A 20,008-nucleotide genomic window follows, 5' to 3' on the forward strand; every position below is an offset into this window, starting at 1 on the left:
AAGTTTAGGTCCTACTTGCTAGGATCTAAAGTGGTCATTTTCCCAGACCACTCGGCTTTGAAATATTTGCTATCTAAGAAGTATGCAAAGCTGAGACTTTTAAGATATATCCTCCTACTATAAGAATTTGACTTAGATATAAAAGAAAAAAAAAATTTAAAAGTAGAGAATGTACTGGCTGATCACCTTTCCAGATTGGTGTTAAATGATTCCACTAAGGAGTTGTATATCCATGACACTTTCCCTGATGAACAACTATTTAAGATCTCCCAATTGCCTTGGTATGAGGATATAGTGAACTATCTTATGACGGAAAAAATGCCTTATCATTAGAAGTCATAAGATAGGAAGCATTTTAAAACCAAGGTTAGGAACTTCTTCTGGGATGGCCCGTATTTATATAAATATTGGACTGATCAAATTTTTAAACATTGTGTCCCAGAGGATGAAGTTAAGAGTTTTATTTCCTTTTGCCACATGGAAGCATGTGGTGGCCATTTTCTATTAGGAAAACTACTGTAAAAATCCTGCAGTGTAGGTTTTACTAACCCACCATGTTTAAAGACACACATGCTTTCTGTGTTGCTTGTGATAGATGTCAAAGATTGGAAAGAGTGTCCCAGCGTAACATGATACCTTTGTCCTTACCATTAGAAATTTTTTATTGTTGGGGTATTGATTTTGTGGGCCCATTTCCATCTTCTTTTGGATTTCTTTATATATTGGTTGGTGTGGACTATATTTCTAAGTGGATTGAAGCAATTCCAAGTAGTACCAATGACAACAAAGTAGTCGTATGATTCCTCAAGGAAAATATTTTTTCTAGATTTGGAACTCCAAAGGCCATCATTAGTGATGGCGGGTCTCACTTTTGTAATAAGACATTTGAGGCTTTGAGGAAGAAATATGGCATCAAGAATAAAGTGAGCACCCCATACCACCCATAAATAAGTGGGCAAACTGAGATTTCTAATCGGGAAATCAAACACATTTTGGAGAAAATTATAAGGCCAGATAGAAAGGATTGGTCCCTTAGACTATCCGACGCTTTATGGGCTTATAGGACTACTTATATGACCCCGATTGGAATGTCTCCATACATATTGGTGTATGGGAAGACTTGCCACTTGCCTGTGGAATTGGAATATAGAGCATATTAGGCAATAAAGAAGTTAAACTTTAATATGGACCAAGCAAGTGGACAAAGGAAATTAGAGTTGAATGAATTAGAGGAGCTGAGGAGAGACTCATATGAAAATTCTAAAATCTATAAAGAGAGGATCAAAGCTTTTCATGACAAAAACATCCTGAGGAAGAATTTTGAACCTCAGCAAAAGGTCTTATTGTACTATTCGCATCTCCAATTCTTTCCGGAAAAATTAAGATCAAGATGGACAGGCCCCTTCATTGTGAAGAATGTATATACTTATAGGGCTGTTGAAATTGAGAATCCACGTAATGACAATGTTTGTAAGGTAAATGGTCAAAGAGTGAAGCCTTATATGGTAAACTTTCATTTGGGAGAGGAGTCCATCCCTCTTTATGAGCTAGAATATTCGGATTGATGCTTCTAATCTGACGGAGCATTTGTGTAAGATTTGTATAATATTCAATTTTTTTAGTGTCACCTTGCAGGTGAGTTCTTAATGGAAAATACTATCCATCTTTTCTTTGATTTTTATTGTTCTCATATTTTCTGCATTACATGTATCATTACATTGGGGACAATATAGATTTTAGGTTGGGGGGTGTGGATAGTAATCCATGTGAGTAGAGTTTTAGGAATAATAGAGTCTAGTAGAGTCTATTTTTAAAAAGTAAAAAATAAACATTTTAAAAAAAAACTTTTTTGGTTTACGGAAAAATTTTTCAAAATTTTCAAATTTTCTATACAAAAATGTGAACATGATATTATGCAAATTCCAAAGGCAAAGTTAATACTTATTCTAGGTTAATAGTAGTCAGAATTCTAATAACTGAAAATTGTAGACTTAAGTTCTGTCACGCCCCAAATTCAGAAAACGGGCTCACAAAATTCCCGATCGCCGAATCCGGTGCCGACAGCCTCCGTAGCATCCCATTCTCGGCTCCCAGCGCCCATACGCCAGATTCCGATCCTGGAATCCTACAAGGAGGATTTTCAGTATGATTTTTTTTTAATGGAGCATAACCACAAGCATAACCAAGTCACACAAATAACAACACCACATATCCACTATAACAAAAACTTTAAGTACAATGCGTAAGAAAGGGAAATACAATATAATGAAAGTAACAGAAACTCCAGAAGCTCGGCTGCACGCTCCAAGCTCAACGCTGCTGCAACCTAACGCCACCTGCACGCATCTATCGTGCATAAGCTTACAAAAGCTTAGAGGGTGGTGAAAGTGTGTGTAAGGCGAGTGCCAAGTGTAAAATATCAGAGTAATGCGGAAATATGCGGTAAGTCCATGAATGCTATCAGCTATACTAAAGTTATGTAATGCAAGGCATGAATGCTATCGGTCATACCAGCATGAATGCTATCGGTCATACCAAGACCATGCGATGCGAGGCCTATGTAGCCAAATGTCATATGCGAGATGCAAAGCAAGCGTGCCAGTCCTCATCAAGTACACATATCAGTATAGTTCCTCTCTGGATATCACCGGGGTCTAATACACCTCACACTGACTGCCTCCTCCCTAGCTGCACAGTCAAGCAAGTGGAAGAGACCACACTATCCGCCTGACTAGTAGTCTGCCAATATCTACCCGGCTCGTCGATAGCGGACTCATTTGCGAGCTGGTCAAACTCAGCCTAGCTTATAGCCCCCTCACTCGGGCGGATAAGGCCACACCCCCTTCCAACCGACCACGAGACAGTGGGAGACGCGGCCTACTGGTATTCGGCACTCGGGCGCTCGTGTATCCACTCGGTCTAGACGTTGGAGCATCTCCTGGTACCAAAAAGGTTCTGGGACTTTCACCCAAGGACATCCTAAGTGCCCACAGTGCTAGAACCAAGCATTTCCGGTATCCGATACGGCCATCCACGATGTGTCTGTGGAGCCACGGCCCTGATGTCGCTAGGGCATGCAGTGATCAAGTCACACATATGCGAGATGCATGAGTCACACCGTACAATCATGCAGCAATCCTGCGCGTATCACGCGATCATGTGGGGCACTCCGTCTCATAAGGAGTCCCGTAAATGTCTCAGCCCAACGGCTTATGCTATGATCAAACATTCCTCATATCAAGCATACATATGATGCGTATGGGTATGAATCATGGAAGTGCACTAAGCATGTTATAAAGTAATGAACTATCAACAAGTATGGGCCTATCAGTGGGCCTTAAGGAGAGTTACAATGCGGACATTTAACCAACATTGTACCTACAATGTGGACGTCAAACCAACATTGCTCCCAAGGCATGGCCCGCCATAAAATGTCATTACACAAACCATAGGGAATCACACATTGCAATGGACCTATATACATCTCATTGGGCCTCGACCCATAGTCCTCAAATACATCAAATGGGCCGCCTCATAAGGGCCTTATATAAATCAAGTGGGCCGCATCGATGGGCCTTATGTACATTGCAATGGGCCATGTCCTATGGGCCTTTGAATACATCACAGTGGGCCTCGCATATATCAGGATGGGCCTCAACAACAGGCCACAAATACATCAAGGTGGGCCTCCTCAAATGGGCCTTATAAATATCAAGGTGGGCCTCCTCAAATGGGCCTTAAATATGACAGGTGGGCCACATCGCATGGGCCATATGCATATCAAATAGGCTACACCCAAATACAAGTGGTGGTAATGATTTCCACCATTAAATTTCTAAGGCCCACCATAATATTTATTTCTCATCCAATCTGATTATAAGGCCTCACAGATCTGAGTTAAAAGGAAAGACCAATATCATATTTGGTCCCAAACTTAGTAGACCAAGGGTCTTAATGGTGGGCCTTCAAACCCACTACTTTCTATAATGTGGTCCACCTATTCCTAGATCTGTCTCATTTTTTTATTTTATTTATTTATTTTATTTTTTTTTGAACTCAGGCATTAAAATGAGCTTTCAAGTGGTTGGGTGACTTGGATGCAACACATGCATCATGACCATGGATCTGATTCATTCTTTAGCTCATGCTCAAAAATGAGCTTGCAAGATGGATTGACGGTTTGGATGCAACACATGCATCACTGTGGGTCCCACCGTCCAGGTGTGGACGGTGTGGATGAACACATAAATCATGGTGGGACTCACTGGCCGTCCAGTCACTGGACGACCGTGGTGAAACACATATATCTGGATGGAATCCACCGTCCACAGCAGTGGACGGTGGGCCTAGAATACATACATCACTGTGGGTCCCATGTGGGGCCCACCATAATGCTTATATGGCATCTAATCCGTCCATAAGGTCACTCAGACCTAGATGAAGAGTACAAACAAATTTCAGCTTGATCCAAAAACTTCCGTGGACCCAAAAAGGGTTTTAATGGTATACATTCAATCCCACTGTTTCATATGATGTGGGCCACCTGAGTATCAGATCGGCCGGATTTTCGGCAGGAGCGTACTGCAAGGAGGGGCTCACCCAATGGACAGTTTGGATATTGAACATACATCATGGTGGGGCCCACGGCTGGAGCCGTGGGTCGGTTACGTCCGCCCGTCCGCCAGCAGCAGCAGCAGGCGCTGCCTGCGTCTCTGACAGCAGCAGCGTCTGCTGCATGCATTATATATATATTTTTTTTTTAAACACCAAATATCGTGGTTTTTCGAGTATGGGGCCCTCATCAGTGGAATCTGACCTTGCCATTGGGTCCCATGGCTTAATACAAGGCAAATGAGCCCAATATTGAATATGTTTTGATGGATAAAAATAGTAGTTGATTTTTCAACGGCAACCATCACAATTTCTCATACTATGGCCCACCAGATACTCGGATCAGCTTCATTTTTCGGCTCAACGCCTAAAATGAACTCGAGAATACAATGAATGGCGTGGATTGAACACTTACATCAAGGTGGGGCCTACATGAATGACACACCCAATAAGCTTTGAAAACGCTAATATTTGTGTTTTCAATTAACGTCCAGGGACGTCCCTGGACGTCTGGACGTAACTCTTGCATTGGGGTGGGCCCTGCTTAGGCGGGCCATCACATGGTGGGGTGGCGTGGATCACATACACATGCAAGGTGGGCCTCACCCACAAATGAATTGGGTCCAAACTATGCTTCACGGTGGGGTCCATTCGGGTGGGCCATATGGTCATTCCATCATGCATAAAATACATACCTAACAAGAGAGGAAAAGAGAGAAAAAGAGAGAGGGACACGTGTGATGGAGGGACCCCGGCACTATGGGCCCTCCGTTTCAAGTATCCAATCGTACATCAAGTGGGTCCCATTGCATGTGGGCCCATCAAATTGAAAATCAACGGTGGAGATCCTTTCTCCACCAAACTAGAAGGTCTAGATGACCATATTCATGTAAGAAAATAAACATCATGATGGGGTCCATGGAGAATGGCCCCATCATGGAATAATCTTAAGCATCAAGGTGGGCCATTAGCCACATCAAGGGTCCAAAGTGAGATCCATACCATTGATCGGTAGGCCTCACTTGGCCCATCATAAGAACATGAAAATCTAGCCTATAGAAGCACCCACCGGTCGATCTTCTCGGTCCGTTGAAATGCCGGTCTCCTTGAGCTTCACTTCAACGGTGGAAGATGAAAAATGAAAGGCTAGGATGGAGGGTTTGGGATGGGAAAGTGGGCCACCAAAATCACATTTCTCTCACATGGAGAAGCTTGGACGTGAGCTCACTTGGTTGCTTGGAATTGAGTTGAGAAATGAGAGAGAGAGGGGGAGATGGGATGTAAAGAGAGAGAGAGTGATGGATGTGAGTGATGGGTGAGGTGATGTGTACTTGACTAGCATGGGTGTGTAAGAGAGAGGGTGAGAAAGGGTTGACTTTGGAGAGAGAAAGCATGGGTTGCTTGTACTTGACATGAGGTGATGGATGGGATTGATTGATGGGATTGATTTGACATATTGTAGAGATTCTCTTGGAATTGCGAACGCGCGGCGTTTTCTTCGAAATAAACACCGGCTCACATCTTCCTGACAGGGTATCGGATCGGTACAAGAGATGCGGCGTTAGAACCGCGACGACGGTGCGGTCGCAAAGGTACAAGTCTTGAATTAAGCCGACTCAAATCTACAACATACGACTTAGGGTCGATCGCAACGTCGATTATACGTCACAGGATGCCGAAGTTCGACAGGACGGATCGCGGGATTTGACGGAACAGTACAGACTAGGATACGGGTCTTACAAGTTCGATTATCTAATCACTAGTTTAGAGTGAGTTCTAATTTGATGTACTGAATTCACAATACAACCTAGCTAACTAAGTGAGAAATATGATATGTGAACTAGAATAATAAATTTTGATTCAAACAAGGTTGAATGAACTAGTACCATTAACATATGCTTTAAACGGTGAATATTGAAAAAAAAATGAAAAAAAAAGTGATGGAAAAAGAAATTTTTATTATAGAGCATGAATGTAATGACCATAACAATCGTGTCAGTAATCCGGAGTAAGGATACCTAAGTATCCATTACTGTTACCATTACAAGTATGATACCTTAGGTTATGAAGCAAATCCGGTGAGAATTTTCATCTAAGGGTGGTGTATAATAATGAGGATATGATGATAAAAGAAGAAAGGGCACGAAGGAAATGAGATAACTAGAGATTTCATATTCTTAGGATGATTGAAAGAAGTTAGTATAGGGAATATGCATATTTCTCAAGGTTAGACTAGTGTCACCGAGAACCTAATTATATTGGATCATAAATATTTTAAATTTTAATTAGGTCTCTGAACTCAAGGATGTAATGGATTAGGAAATTGAGATTCTAACTAACTTCAGACTTAGGATAAGTGTTGCTTTGTTTTGAAATTCATATGATGAATGGAGGCATAATTGTATAAATTTATGAGTTTTGAATTATTTTTCATATTTTCAATGTTTGTAGGTAACATTTCTGGAAACCCTCACGAGACTATAACTCATCCACTAGGGGAAACCTAGGGGTTTAAAGGCTTGTTGCATATGCTAAATGTAATTGAGATTACCTGCAAAAGTGGTGTAGTTAGAATTTTTGTTTTCATTTTTTTTTTGTTTTTAGAATTACTTTTTATTCTAATTTTTATTTGAAAATTTTCTTCACTTATTTTACTCGGGACTAGCAAAATACTGGTTGCGGGTGTGTTGAGACTCAAACATTATATATTTTTTCCCATTTATATCTTTGTTTTATGAACATGATAATGCTTAATGGTATATTTTATACATGTTTGTATTGCAAGGTAAGTTTAAAAGCTTAAATTGAAAAGAATGTTAAAAGCATGGATTTGATGCTCAAAAATCACCAAGGCAAAGAATGGACATTTAGAGACCAAGATTGAAGATTTCAAGACTCCAAGAGTCAAGAAAACCAAGTGGAAAATAAAAGAAGTGCAGAAATTAGTGAAGAAATTCGTAAGATCTGGGCTTAGATGACATCGAACTAGGTTCGATCACATCGAAGTCAGTCTTCGATGACATCGAATGAGTCTTAAATGACATTGAAGAATTACAGAAAAATAAAGTTTGGTTGCTGGATAAATTGAATGCAGTCTTCGATGACATCGAAACCAGTTCAATGACATCGAAGCCAGTCTTAGATGATATTAAAAGCAGTTCAATGTCATCGAAGGGTTTACGCGGAGCCTACGCGGAGTGAGAAACTTTGAGGTGGTTTTCGAATTTTTCAAACCAATTTGAAGGAAGGAGTTCCCCACTTATAAATAGGGCCCGAAGGCATTCCTAAGCATCATTCAGAGCATTCAAGGGCAAGATCTGGGATTTTTTTCTAGGGTTTTTAAATCCTTATTAATTTATTTTCTTGTTTTCTTATTATTTTTCCATTCCGCAATTTAGTTATGTTTTTTTAGTTCCCTCTAGCCCAAGCTAGAAGGGAAACACATTGGTTTAATGATTTTATAAATTATGATGATTGATTTTTTTTAATGATGACATGATGGTGTATGCATGTAATCAATTATCTAGGTTTATATTTTTTATCCTCATGTGAGATCCATATGTTTCCATTATGTGAGATTCATATTGATGGATAGGCTTAACATAGATTAATTAGTTTTCTTAGATGGGAGATGTTTTCAACCTGTTACATTTCTTTAATTCATTATCTTATGGATATTGAATGCTTAAAATCAATGGCGCTTGAAAATAAATGTTAATAGTGTTAATCCATAATTCTCTAATCTTGTATATCATTTATTAAAAACATTTAAACTGTTTTATTTTTCAATTAGGCCGACTATAGTGCTCGGATCCTAATTGTGTTATCAAGTCATCATAATTTATTATTCATTAACCTATGTGTGAAACTTTGAAGCTTAAGGGTTGTTTTAATTTAATTGAATTCCATAACTTCAAAACTTTCAAAATTATTTTATTTGTTTAGTTTCCATTAATTATTTAGTTTTTCATTTGATTTCCTCATTCTCTAAATCATCTCCTTGTGGGATCAAACCTGTATTCACACGATATTACTTACGAACATCTACACTTGGATGCAAGCAATCATACATGTGTATGTGTGATTTGATACCTATCAACTCCTAACATTCATTTAATCATGCATATATATAATTAAATATTTAATCACATAAGCATAATCAAATATGTGCTCAAAGAGAATCCCAAACACAAACATGTATAGTGGTTTAGTTTCCCTACTCTACTCCTAACGGACGTACTCAACCCATGAGTGTGTTGAATTTCACTATCGGTGATTTTAAATCGGGTTCACTTCTAATATTTACAATCCCACATAAGGATCGACTCCCGCCAGAGACTCTATATGGTTTTCTCTAGGCTCGCCACGAACCTCATTTCTACACAAGAACCTACAGGTGTACACTCCCGTCGAAGGCTCCCGTAAAAGGCTTGAGTTGGTTTTCTATCGGTTAACTAACAACCTCGATCCTAGTAGAAGGACCTACATTTACTCTTGTTGGAAGCTTACTCGAAAACTAACATGTAAACACTTGTGTCCAATGGCATATACAAGGACTTGATTTAGGTCCTACATAAAAACTTAGTCGAGTTTGGCAATTTAAACTTTACACTCAATCTTACACAAGGAGTGTACCTAGACTCTTACAATTGACAACTTGTCTGATTAAACTCTTTTTGTAGCGCCTTCTCAGGTTGCTTAATTGATGCTCTCTCGTGCTTCAATCAACTCTTATTTTCTCCCCCAATCATAATGTCAATGAGTCATCAATGCTTCAACTCCATGATTAAACACCTGCATGCGATACTCCTTTTAATTACCAAGGTGATGGGAGGTTAAGTAGAATATCCTAGAACTAAGGGAAGTTGTAATCTCTATAAGATTCATATAGATGGGTGTTTTAAAGAGTTTAGAGAATGATTTAACTATTGATTCAAGTCTAATTTTTAGAATAAGGTGAAGATCAAGTTCATCGTCATCATTGAGGATGAAATCTTCTTTCAAGTGATAAATCACAAGGAAAATAACTTAGATCTTATAAACGGAAAGGCTTGGGATGAGGGATATGATCATGTTATCACCTAAGCTTCAATTGCACCAAACACCTATCCAAATGCCCAAGAACTGAATGCCCTATATATAGAGTTCAAGCTCTAACGGAAAATAAATAAATAAAAGACAGATAATGGCTTTGTCGATGGCATTGAGCGTAGCTTTGATGACATCGAGAAAATCAGATTTTCAACTAAATTATTGCTAAACAATTTACACATTACTACTTAGGGCCATCAAGTGGTCTTTGATGGAATCGAGCGGACTCTTAGATGTCATCAAAAGTTCCTTGACTCTATCGAGAAAATAGGATTTTAAAAAAAATTTAAAAAAAATCATATCTTGCTGGATAGATATGAGTTATCTACTCAATTCCATTTAGTGGTCTTCAATGCCATCGAAGTCCCTCGAGGACCGTTTGATGAGATAAAGCACTACTCAAAAGTTTGTTGCATTGGGCATATGATTTTATAGCAACTTTGCACCTCTTATAAACATATTATTTTCCAATTAAGCTTATAAAGCTAAAGAATGATCAATAAGGTTTACCTATAAGGCTAAGGGATGATAAAATTTAATAATTTTTTTTTAAAAAAAAAAGGTTTACCTGTATCGCTAAGGATCATCTACATGTTGAAGGGATTATTTTGGTTTAAGGGTTAGGATCAACAGGGCATCTCATTTATCTATTTTTTGCTCATTAATGCTCATATTCTCTTTCATCTTCGATCTTCAGTTCCCAAGGACTCAACAGACTATATGACATATGGACTCACGTAATTGCCAAATAAGATACATAAATCAATGCACTAATATAGGGGACCATTGATATTAATCATGGTCCACACTAAATATCAACGGATATTAAAAGATTATTGCTAATATTCATTATGAATCATGAATATTAACAGAGACCATTAATATTATCTGCAGTCCACGGTTCATATCAGCGGTCCTTTGTTGATATCAACAATCAATAGTGAATTTCACTTCGTTGGAGCTTGACTGGAGTTTTATGTTGTTGCCGGACTGTGCAGACTAGAGCCGAACAACTACCAACCATGGAAGAAGCTTCGGATTTGTCTAGTCCCAACGAAGTGAGGGGAAAAAAAAGAGTAGGAATACGACAAGTAAAATGAAATTGCCGAATGGTTTTGTATGACTAGGGCACCACCTTTTAAACTCATCCACATCTTATATGGGGCCCGCTGAGTTGTCTTGAAGTAAATTCAACCCGTCCACAAGGAGTTTTAATTTCATGTGATTGGCACAAGTTTGAAGTAAATCTCATCATAAAGGAACCATGCTGAAGGAAACAATTCAGAATTAACGCATAAAGTTTATATAATTATGGTGCACAGACACTTTCAAACAAAAAGTTGAAAATTTACTTACATGAATTCATAACTGTACAGTAAAATTGAACCGATGAAATCCATAAAAGGGTGGGAGGATTTCAATTTTGGATATGGTCCATGTCCCTTTCGGAACGATGTTTGATATGAGAGGGGTATTTTGATCCTCTGAAAAATAGAATAGTAATTTCTGAATAGAATTCTTTATTACTGTCCGTCCGTACTCCCGACGCAACCGCGTAATCTTACAAGGCCACGGGGACGAAAATTCGTGACAGGAGCATCAGAGCATTTCTGGACGAGCAGTGACATGATACTCTGGCTGAGCATCAAGTATGACACGCAGGCACTCAAAATTTATACACGTGACATACATTAACTCAAACGAAACCATTAAGTTGTTGAGTATACTTTAGCTAAGTTGAGTAAACTCAGTTGGGTCCACCGTGAATGTATGTAGTTTACCTTGCTGTCCATCTGTTTTTTCACCTCATTTAATTGGTTAGGCCCAAAATTGAAACATATAAAAGGCTTTATTCCCACTGTTGAAACCCTGTTAGGCCCCAAAGTGGTATTTATTTGTCATTTAACATGTTTATAAAACCGTGCCAACATGGATAAAAGGAAAATAAATATATAAATTTGATCCAAAACTTCCCTAACCCCTAAGAAATTTTCCATGGTAGACTTTCAATTGACACTGTTTCTGCAGTAGGGTTCATTTGAGATCTGGACGTGCTTTATCTCCATTATTTTATAAAATGGAGGGAATGAGTAGATAAAATATATAAATCACCGTAGACCCCTCAGAGTTTACTCAGTAGGCTGAGCGTAGTGAGTTACTCAATAGCAATCCGCTTCCAGCTAAGCTATAGTCCGGTTGAGGAATCCTAACCTTTGATTCCTCAAAACTTTTTTCTTTCTTGTAAAAATAAGATCCTCGTTTCAACCACCAAATCCGGTGCTTAGATTATCAAACAAGTGTAGTTTTTTTTTTTTTTAATGATACAACTAAATATGGAAAACAATTCGAATAGTTTAATTTGATTTACTTCTATGACACGTCTGCAATTTCTAATTAATTTTTTAGTGTCCGTATATCATGCATCACACTCTGCCAGTGTATCAAAGTTTTTTTCCCTCTTTTTTTTCGTCTGAAAATGTCGACTTCGGATAGCCACAAAGCCATCTGTCCTAACGCGACGTGCTAACGAGTTATGCTCTCTGCAACTGCAGACAAAGGTTCTACACATGTGCTAAATTATCACACGTGTGCAAGATCCATGACATTCATCAGGCGAGCTTTATTTTGCATGTTCCTTAGCCAAAGACCTGGATATGCCACTTATCAGGTTACCGCATGCGTATGAAGAGACAGTCGGAGTTAGAAAGCGGACAACCAACGGACCACATTCAATTTATCTGTGTAAACCATCTGATCAGTTGGCTAGCCTGATCTTTAGATTAGATATATTCATTGAGTCCCCAGTCTGATGGACGTCCTAGATCGTACATGCATTTTCACTTTCGCACGTATGGGGCGCTTGGGCTAGCATGGCTGCAAAGAAATTTCTTCCGCACCAGTTCGTGAGAAAAACCGTGGAAAGAAGTGGTACCACGATTCGCGAGGGAGGCTAAGAGGTAAATACGCTGAATCGTAGCACACGTGCAACATGTGTACAAGATCCAGACGATTCATTAGGTGGGACCCATCTTGAATATGCCTTGTCCCAAAACTTCAGGACGTTACACTTATCAGATCGGCCACGATTTATGAGAATCATAGATGGTTTTCGAAAAAGGATCGCCGCATGTGGCCCTTCTGATCTGATGACTGGAAATTCTTGCTTCTAGGCATGCTGAGAATGTTTCCCGCCTGATAAATAGCAGGGGATCTCATACGTGTGCCATTTTGGTTCGTGTGTCGCGAATCACCTCAGCATTGTCACTGATAGTAGATAAATGCCAAGGACATTCGTGAGAGAAAGGACCTATACAGATGCGCGTAGAGCTCTCACCATACACATGTAACGCACGTGCCAACATGGCCACATGCATACCGGATGCAAGCTTCCCATCAGGTGGACAACACTGTTTAGATCGTCAGCCCTAAATAATTAACATTTTCCAATACGTACTAAGTGGGCCACACCATACACAAAAAATAAAATTGACGGCTAAAAAGACTTTCTATTTGGGCATTTGTTTTGTCCACTTTTCACCAAACTAGGAGAATTCTTCGGCAAGAGGACAAACAATTCGGCCCGCTTGATAGAATGATTACCCCTCTTCTACACGTGCGATATTGGCATGTGCGATGGCTTGTGTAGATGGCCGGCTTATACATGCGTGTGGGCTTGGAAGAGAGAGAAAGCAGGGCGTTATGATCATTGAGGAATATCTAACACATTCGACAAGAGAGACAGCTGCTAACCAACAACATGCACCTATGCAGAAACAACCGAAAATTACTCCACCTATAGTGCTGCCACACCCATATATGTGACACGTGTGTCACGCCACACCACACACTTTCAGCCAGAAAAATAAAAAAGTCGTTAGCGTTACTTTCTATCACCTCTCATCAATCTGTCTTCTCCTCCTCTCCTGTGAGAAATGGCCCACCTGAAGAGTGCACCTGACTGGTGAAATTTTCATTGTGGGTCCCACTTAATCGAATGGCCTAGATCATTCCCACATGCTCACATCGGCGGCAAGTCCACCAATCATGCGGCGACGCAGGCCGCCTCTGCCGGACCCCCCAAAGACGCTCGACAGAGCGGACAGCTAGAGTGCGTCTTCAGCCACATATCCACACACTCTGGGTGAAATGCGTGGTTGCATTCTGGCAACACCTTCACCTTCTCCTCCTCTTGGAAGCTGCTCAAACATATCGAACACTGCGCCTCGCTAGCCGATGAACGGTGCAAGTAGACCGGCAGACTCTCGATCGTTGCACGGTCGAGCCCCACTGGCCGAACCATCTGCAGGCCTTGCTGTTGTTGTTGCTGTGCAGCGGCAGCCGTTGATTGTCGGTACCGACAAGCCCATCTTGTGTAGAGGCAGATGAGGGTGAAGAGGAGGAGGATGGAAAAGAGGATTAGGAGAAGGAGGAGACTCTGACCATGGATTTGGAAGTTCTTGTCGTCGAGCTCGGCATAATGCCAGTGGAATGGATGGTTGTCTGGAGAATTCATGGGTTTGGGGGCTTAGATTTCAAGGTTCTGGATTGGATGAAAGTTAATTAGGGATGGAGAAGTAGATGCCATGGCTGTGGCCCATGCTTCCAACTCACAAGGTCTCTTTCAGAGTTCTCACCCATCTAGGTGGCATGTGGTGTTAATATCCGCAGGAGTTACAATGGCTACATACTCCTCCTCTATCAAATGACAGGAATGGCCTGCTTGGGTTTCTTTTTAATTTTGGACACGTGGGGCCAATTTTTCATTGATTGAGACCGTTGGTATGATGCTATAGATAGTGGATGGAACATGCATCAAAAGTGTCCCGGGTTGGAACATCCTACCTACTAATCTTCTGACTATTTCCCGTTGAATTTTAAATGCTCAATTTATCTAAGTTTTTTAACTTCGATTTGTAGGAATTTTCTGGCACGGTCCATCCATTGCTGGACCAAGTAAACCAATGGTTTCGATCGTTAAACGAATGGTTATAAGTTTATAACTACAGAGCATGAGTACGTGTACATGAGCTCTTGTAGAGTAAGATGTAATTAGTCACATGCGATTGTTTGGATATTCACGAGGGAGATTGAATGCGCGATTGGCGCCGCACGTGGCAACGTGGTATAGATGAGATCCTTCGTGTCTTGTCATCAGGTAGCTCTCGCTGTGAACGTACCCCTGCAGAAGATCAGACTGAAGCAAGAGTAGGGTGGGTCACATCTGAATGACGAAAAATCACTGGTTTAAAACACGAACAATGGCTGCATTAAACGTACACATCAGATGCAGTTGATTACTTCACTGCCTTGACTTTTTCACAGGGCATGTGGCTGCTGGGACCCACCGTTGTTTGGCGTGATCCTAAACCCGGATGCCGCAGCTCTCCAGGGTATTTCCTTGGCGAGATTCCAGGTGCTTGTGGTAGAATTTAGGTACAAAATGCTAATTTTAGAAAAATGAATTTTACAAAGAAAAAAGAAAACTAAATTTCATTCCTGTACCATTTTCCAAGGGTTTTTAAGAAGCTATCCCATTATTCATATAAGTATCACTTCACCCACTACCTTGGGTCATCCCTCCACAGATGGGTCGAACACTCAACTGGGATCAATGTCATGTTTACGCGACATCCACCTGAGGTCGTCCCTCCACAGATGGGTCGAACACTCAACTGGGCGCAATGTCATGTTTACGTGACATCCACCTAAACCATCGACCGCATCACTTTATGTTAATGTTAGGGTAAGAGCCTAAAACTAAGCAGCGTCCCTTTTGTCCAAGTGAATCACATCTTTAAAAACAATGCACATCATGTTTGCATCTTCCTCGAGAGATAGTTACTCCAAATCCATGGAGCTTCTCGGGACTCCTCACAAAGATGCTTCAAATCTATGAGGAGAGATAGAAAATAATTTTAATAAAATTTGAAATAAATTGATTGATAATTGACTGATTTATATATATGACCCTTTTACGCCATTAATAAAGGAAAAAAAAAAATCTAAAATTCACAATTACTAAAAATAATAAAATTTAACTCTAATAAAAATCTTAATTCTAATAAAAGTCTTTTAAAGTCTAATTTCTAAAAATAAATATTCTGAATAAACTTTTGCTAGAAGAGTCCTAACATAATTAAAAGTTATTTCTAAAAAACAATAAAATCTAAAACTATAAAATTAAGATAATATTACAAAAATCGAAAATGCTAAAAATAGTAATTTTTTTTAAATTTTTGTTTTTGAGCTGAACGTATGTGTTTTCTAAATAAGCAGACAGTTGCAACCTACTTTGTGGGTCTGTTCACCTTGGATGACTTGTTTCAGTAAAGATTGATAGGTTTTACACTTTATAACAATACTCAAATCAAAAGTTATGGCCAATTTACGGTTCACCCTCTTTTGATCCAACAATGTTAGGAATGTTTTTGTACCACATTCTACATCACACTCACTCTCTAAAATATCTTCATTATCATATCCTACTTGAATCATGGATAGTTATGTTTTTTCGTTCATAAGCTTAAATGTTTTTATGGAATCTAATGTATGGTGTTAATTTGGTATAATTATCACTTTGGGCCCTGTAACAATTGAAGGTGAATGTCCATGTGGAAATTGTTTCTTTGGTGTGGCACATTAGAATGACATATGGATTAATTTGAAATTAAATATCTAATGTAGTAGTGCATCTTACAAAAACATTAGCGTGGAGGCATAAGAACAAGAGCAACTTCGCAAGTATTTTTATTTTTTTATCTAAATCATCCCTACGTATGTACATATAAGGGCCAATAGTTATTTTGTATGGGCCCTACTGTGATAGGTTTTCAAATTCCATTCTGACCATCAAATGTGTAATTCCTATTTGCTATCATGGTTAAAAAGAAAAGAAAAAATAAAATAAAATAAGGGTGAACTTTTGGTTCTGGTGAGTCGTACCAAAAGAAATCATTTGGGATAGAGATATCCGCTCTTGATTTTTGTAGCATCCATTATGACGATTATAACAAACCGATTTTATGAAATCTACTCCAATCATTAGATGTCACACTAAAATTTAATTATGCAGCTTAAGACTTATACCCATCCATGATTCAAGTAGGCCATAATAAGAGAAATGGCTTGGAGGGCGATCTTTGCCTATATACTATTTCCAAGCACATGGTCTATATTAAATCATAAATGATGGTGATTTTTGGGCCCTTGATCTAACATGAGGTGATGTGTGTGCCTAGTGGTTGGGATGGATGTTACCAAACACAACAAGGTAGGGCTCATGGAAGCAACTCACTTATTTGCTGGTACACCCACCCAACCGGACTTCAAATAAAGATATTCAAAAATTGTGGAATGATAATTATATAAATTAATGAGATAACTTTTTAAAAACTTTTTCAAAAAAAAAAACAAAGGTTCTAGAAGATAAATTCCTTATTAAATAAATTCATATAAATTTTCCTTTAAAAAACTTTCAAAACATTTCATTTCAAAGTTTTTTTGCGTGCCAACTGTCCGTAATTAATTGTGTATTTTCAGAAAAGAAAAACTTCAATACTCCACGGAAGCGTGATGGATGATGCACAGGCGGTCATAAGCTACTTTAAAGTTGCATAGGTGGCTTACAAATAATTCAAATTAAGCTGTTTAAATTATGGGTCTCTGACTAGTTCTACATTGAATAAAAAAATAGAGATTATTTGATCATGTGACTATGAAATTGGTGGACATGAATGGAGATTAATACCGTCTAACAAATCTAATTTCAGGATCATGGCTTATAATCAACAGTGGGCTCCACAAATTATTCGGCCGGCTTAACTTGAGTGAACGCATACCCAGTGTACAAAATTTCTACGTCACACATGTCAAGGATCCGCGTGCCACTTTTTAGGTAGGTATATTTTGATGAGAGCTGATTAGGTAAGACCCCAGCCTCACCCATGACAGTGTGGCCCTTACCATGGGATTATGTGAGGCCACTTTGATATAAATATTATGTATTCACGTCGTCCATCCATTTTTCCAAATCATTCTAGGAGAAGTAGATCTAATTATCATGTGGACCATACCTCAAGAAACAGTGGTGATTGAGCACCTTACTAGTAAAAGCTAGTTACGGGGCACCTTAATATTTCCATTGTATTTATTTATCATCCAATCTGTTGATAAGGTCACGTAAGCCTAGATGAACAGAGAAAAGAAATATTAGCTTGATCCAAAACTTTTGTGGCCCACTAACAGTCAATCACCATAGTTTTCTATGATATAGTCAACCTGATAATTGGATCTGCTTCATTTTTTGTATAATTTCCTAAAATAATCTGAAAAAACGGATGAACGGTGTGGATACATAGTACGTACATCAAGGTGGGCCACACCATAACCCACGTTAAGGGCCGGGTCTCACTTAATCCGCTCTCTATTTTGAGCCCGCCATATGTCAGAACCTAAATTGGTTGAATGCGGCACAAGCCATATATAGCTGTACCAGAAAGTGATAATTAGAAAAGAAGGCCAACCGTCTAAATTCAATGTACATGTGTGGCCCATTGGATAAGCTACTGGAATTTCAAAGTATAACGTGCTCGCAGCATACACCTTCTGAGTATTGACCCGGAACGCATTGTTGACGTGTTTCAATCCCTATGCAGGCCTTCACGGCTCAAAGACAAATGACTGGCTCTGCAAATGTTTCCCATGACAAGATTGGTCCCACCACGGAGTCCGTTCCACCCATCATAATGGGCACATCATACACCGTAAAACCCCATATCTGGCATGATTTTTCTGCCCATGCAATCTTCATGGTGGGCCAATTTTTTTTGACGGGTTGAATATTCTAGAGAAACTAAACATACCTATAATTGCAATTGAGAGGAGGAGATGGGCCCACCAAAGTTATGATTGAGATTAATGTTAATTTTGCAGACGCCGATTGCCTACTGAAGTCTTTAGTAGCCTTGAACCGGCGTAAATGTACTGGTGCTCTAAGGTTCCCACGATAATGTAGGTATTTTGTCCCTGCCATCCATCATTTTTTTTTAGATCATTTCAGGGCATGATTCCAAAAATGAGGCAGATTAAAATCTCATGTGGACCACACTACACTACAGGAAACAGCGGTGATTAAACGGCCACCATTAAAAACTTCTTAAAGGTCACAAAAGTTTTGAAAGAAGCTGATATTTGTGTTTTCTCTTCAACCATGTCTATGTGACCTAATCAAAAGGTTGGATGGCTAATAAACATTACAGTGGGCCGCGGAAGCTTTTAATGGTGGCCGTTCAATTACAACTGTTTTCTTATGGTGGTCTACTTGAAATTTGGATCAGTCTCATTTTTGGGTTCCTGCCCCGAAATGATCTGTAAAAATAAATGGACAATGTACATATATCATGTTGGGCCCATCTGGCAGTGTCAGTAGCCACTTCGTTACTGACAGTGTCAGTAACCACTTCGCCACTGGCAGCGTCAGTAGGCAATCCGCGTCCCAATTTTGCAGCATCTCTTTCCCAAATAGACCCTCGTGCAACCACCCTGAGAACAACGTTCCTCTTATAATTTTTCGGTGTGAAAATCCTGGCGGAAGCTTTTGTTAATTTTCTATTATTATTATTGGATTTATTTTATTATTTTTTTTTTTATTTTTTTTTATTTTTTATTTTTGTGTATTCTCATCCACGTCATCAGCCACACGTATGAACATCTCTCGAAGTTTCTAATCATTTCAGGTCATTTTCATGTTAGTTACATCTCCACAAAAATACTCGCTTTAAATGAAGAGAAATGCTCACTTTATGAATTGTAATACTTGGAAAGTCTAGAAATCCAATCCATTAATCTAGATTGTTCATTAGGTCCATTGCACGTATCCTGGGCTACCATGAAAATATTACATTAATCTGCAAAATACAGCTTGAATTATCTATTTGTCACAGATCATTATGGATTGGTTATGTTTCTATCCCATCACCTTTGTTACGCAATCTTAGCCATTCCATCCATGGCTTGCGAAAAGGATAGATATAGAAATAAGGCTAAATCAAAGATGGATTAGAGCAAATGATCAGGTTTTTTTTTTTCTTTTTTTTTTTTTTTAAATTGGCAGCTGTGAAATATTTAATGAACACAATGGAGGGTCTAGATGAATCGAATAAACTGTCCAAGTGAACGGATGCAATTAGGAGCATTATAACTTATTGTGCTTCAAGAGCACGGGAGCATTTTTGACGCAGACGTACTCCTCCTGCCAAGGACTGGGCCAGTCCTTGGCAGGGGCTCCCCACAGTGATGTTGTATGTGC

At 39.2% G+C, this 20,008-nt stretch overlaps 1 protein-coding gene across 1 annotated transcript; it reads right to left on the reverse strand.

Moving 5' to 3' along the window:
• Positions 1-13,382: 13,382 nt before the first annotated feature.
• Positions 13,383-14,414, reverse strand: LOC131253373 (RING-H2 finger protein ATL66-like). The gene has a single exon (XM_058254337.1). It carries the CDS (start codon positions 14,213-14,215, stop codon positions 13,745-13,747), a length of 471 nt encoding a protein of 156 aa, XP_058110320.1. The 5' UTR covers positions 14,216-14,414; the 3' UTR covers positions 13,383-13,744.
• Positions 14,415-20,008: the final 5,594 nt, after the last annotated feature.

The sequence above is a fragment of the Magnolia sinica genome, chromosome 8 (genome assembly GCF_029962835.1).
Source record: "Magnolia sinica isolate HGM2019 chromosome 8, MsV1, whole genome shotgun sequence".
NCBI classification, from domain to species: domain Eukaryota; kingdom Viridiplantae; phylum Streptophyta; class Magnoliopsida; order Magnoliales; family Magnoliaceae; genus Magnolia; species Magnolia sinica.

Excerpts from the sequence above, each read along its gene's own strand:
- LOC131253373 (XM_058254337.1), bottom strand. The coding sequence starts at position 14,215 with ATGAATTCTCCAGACAACCATCCATTCCACTGGCATTATGCCGAGCTC.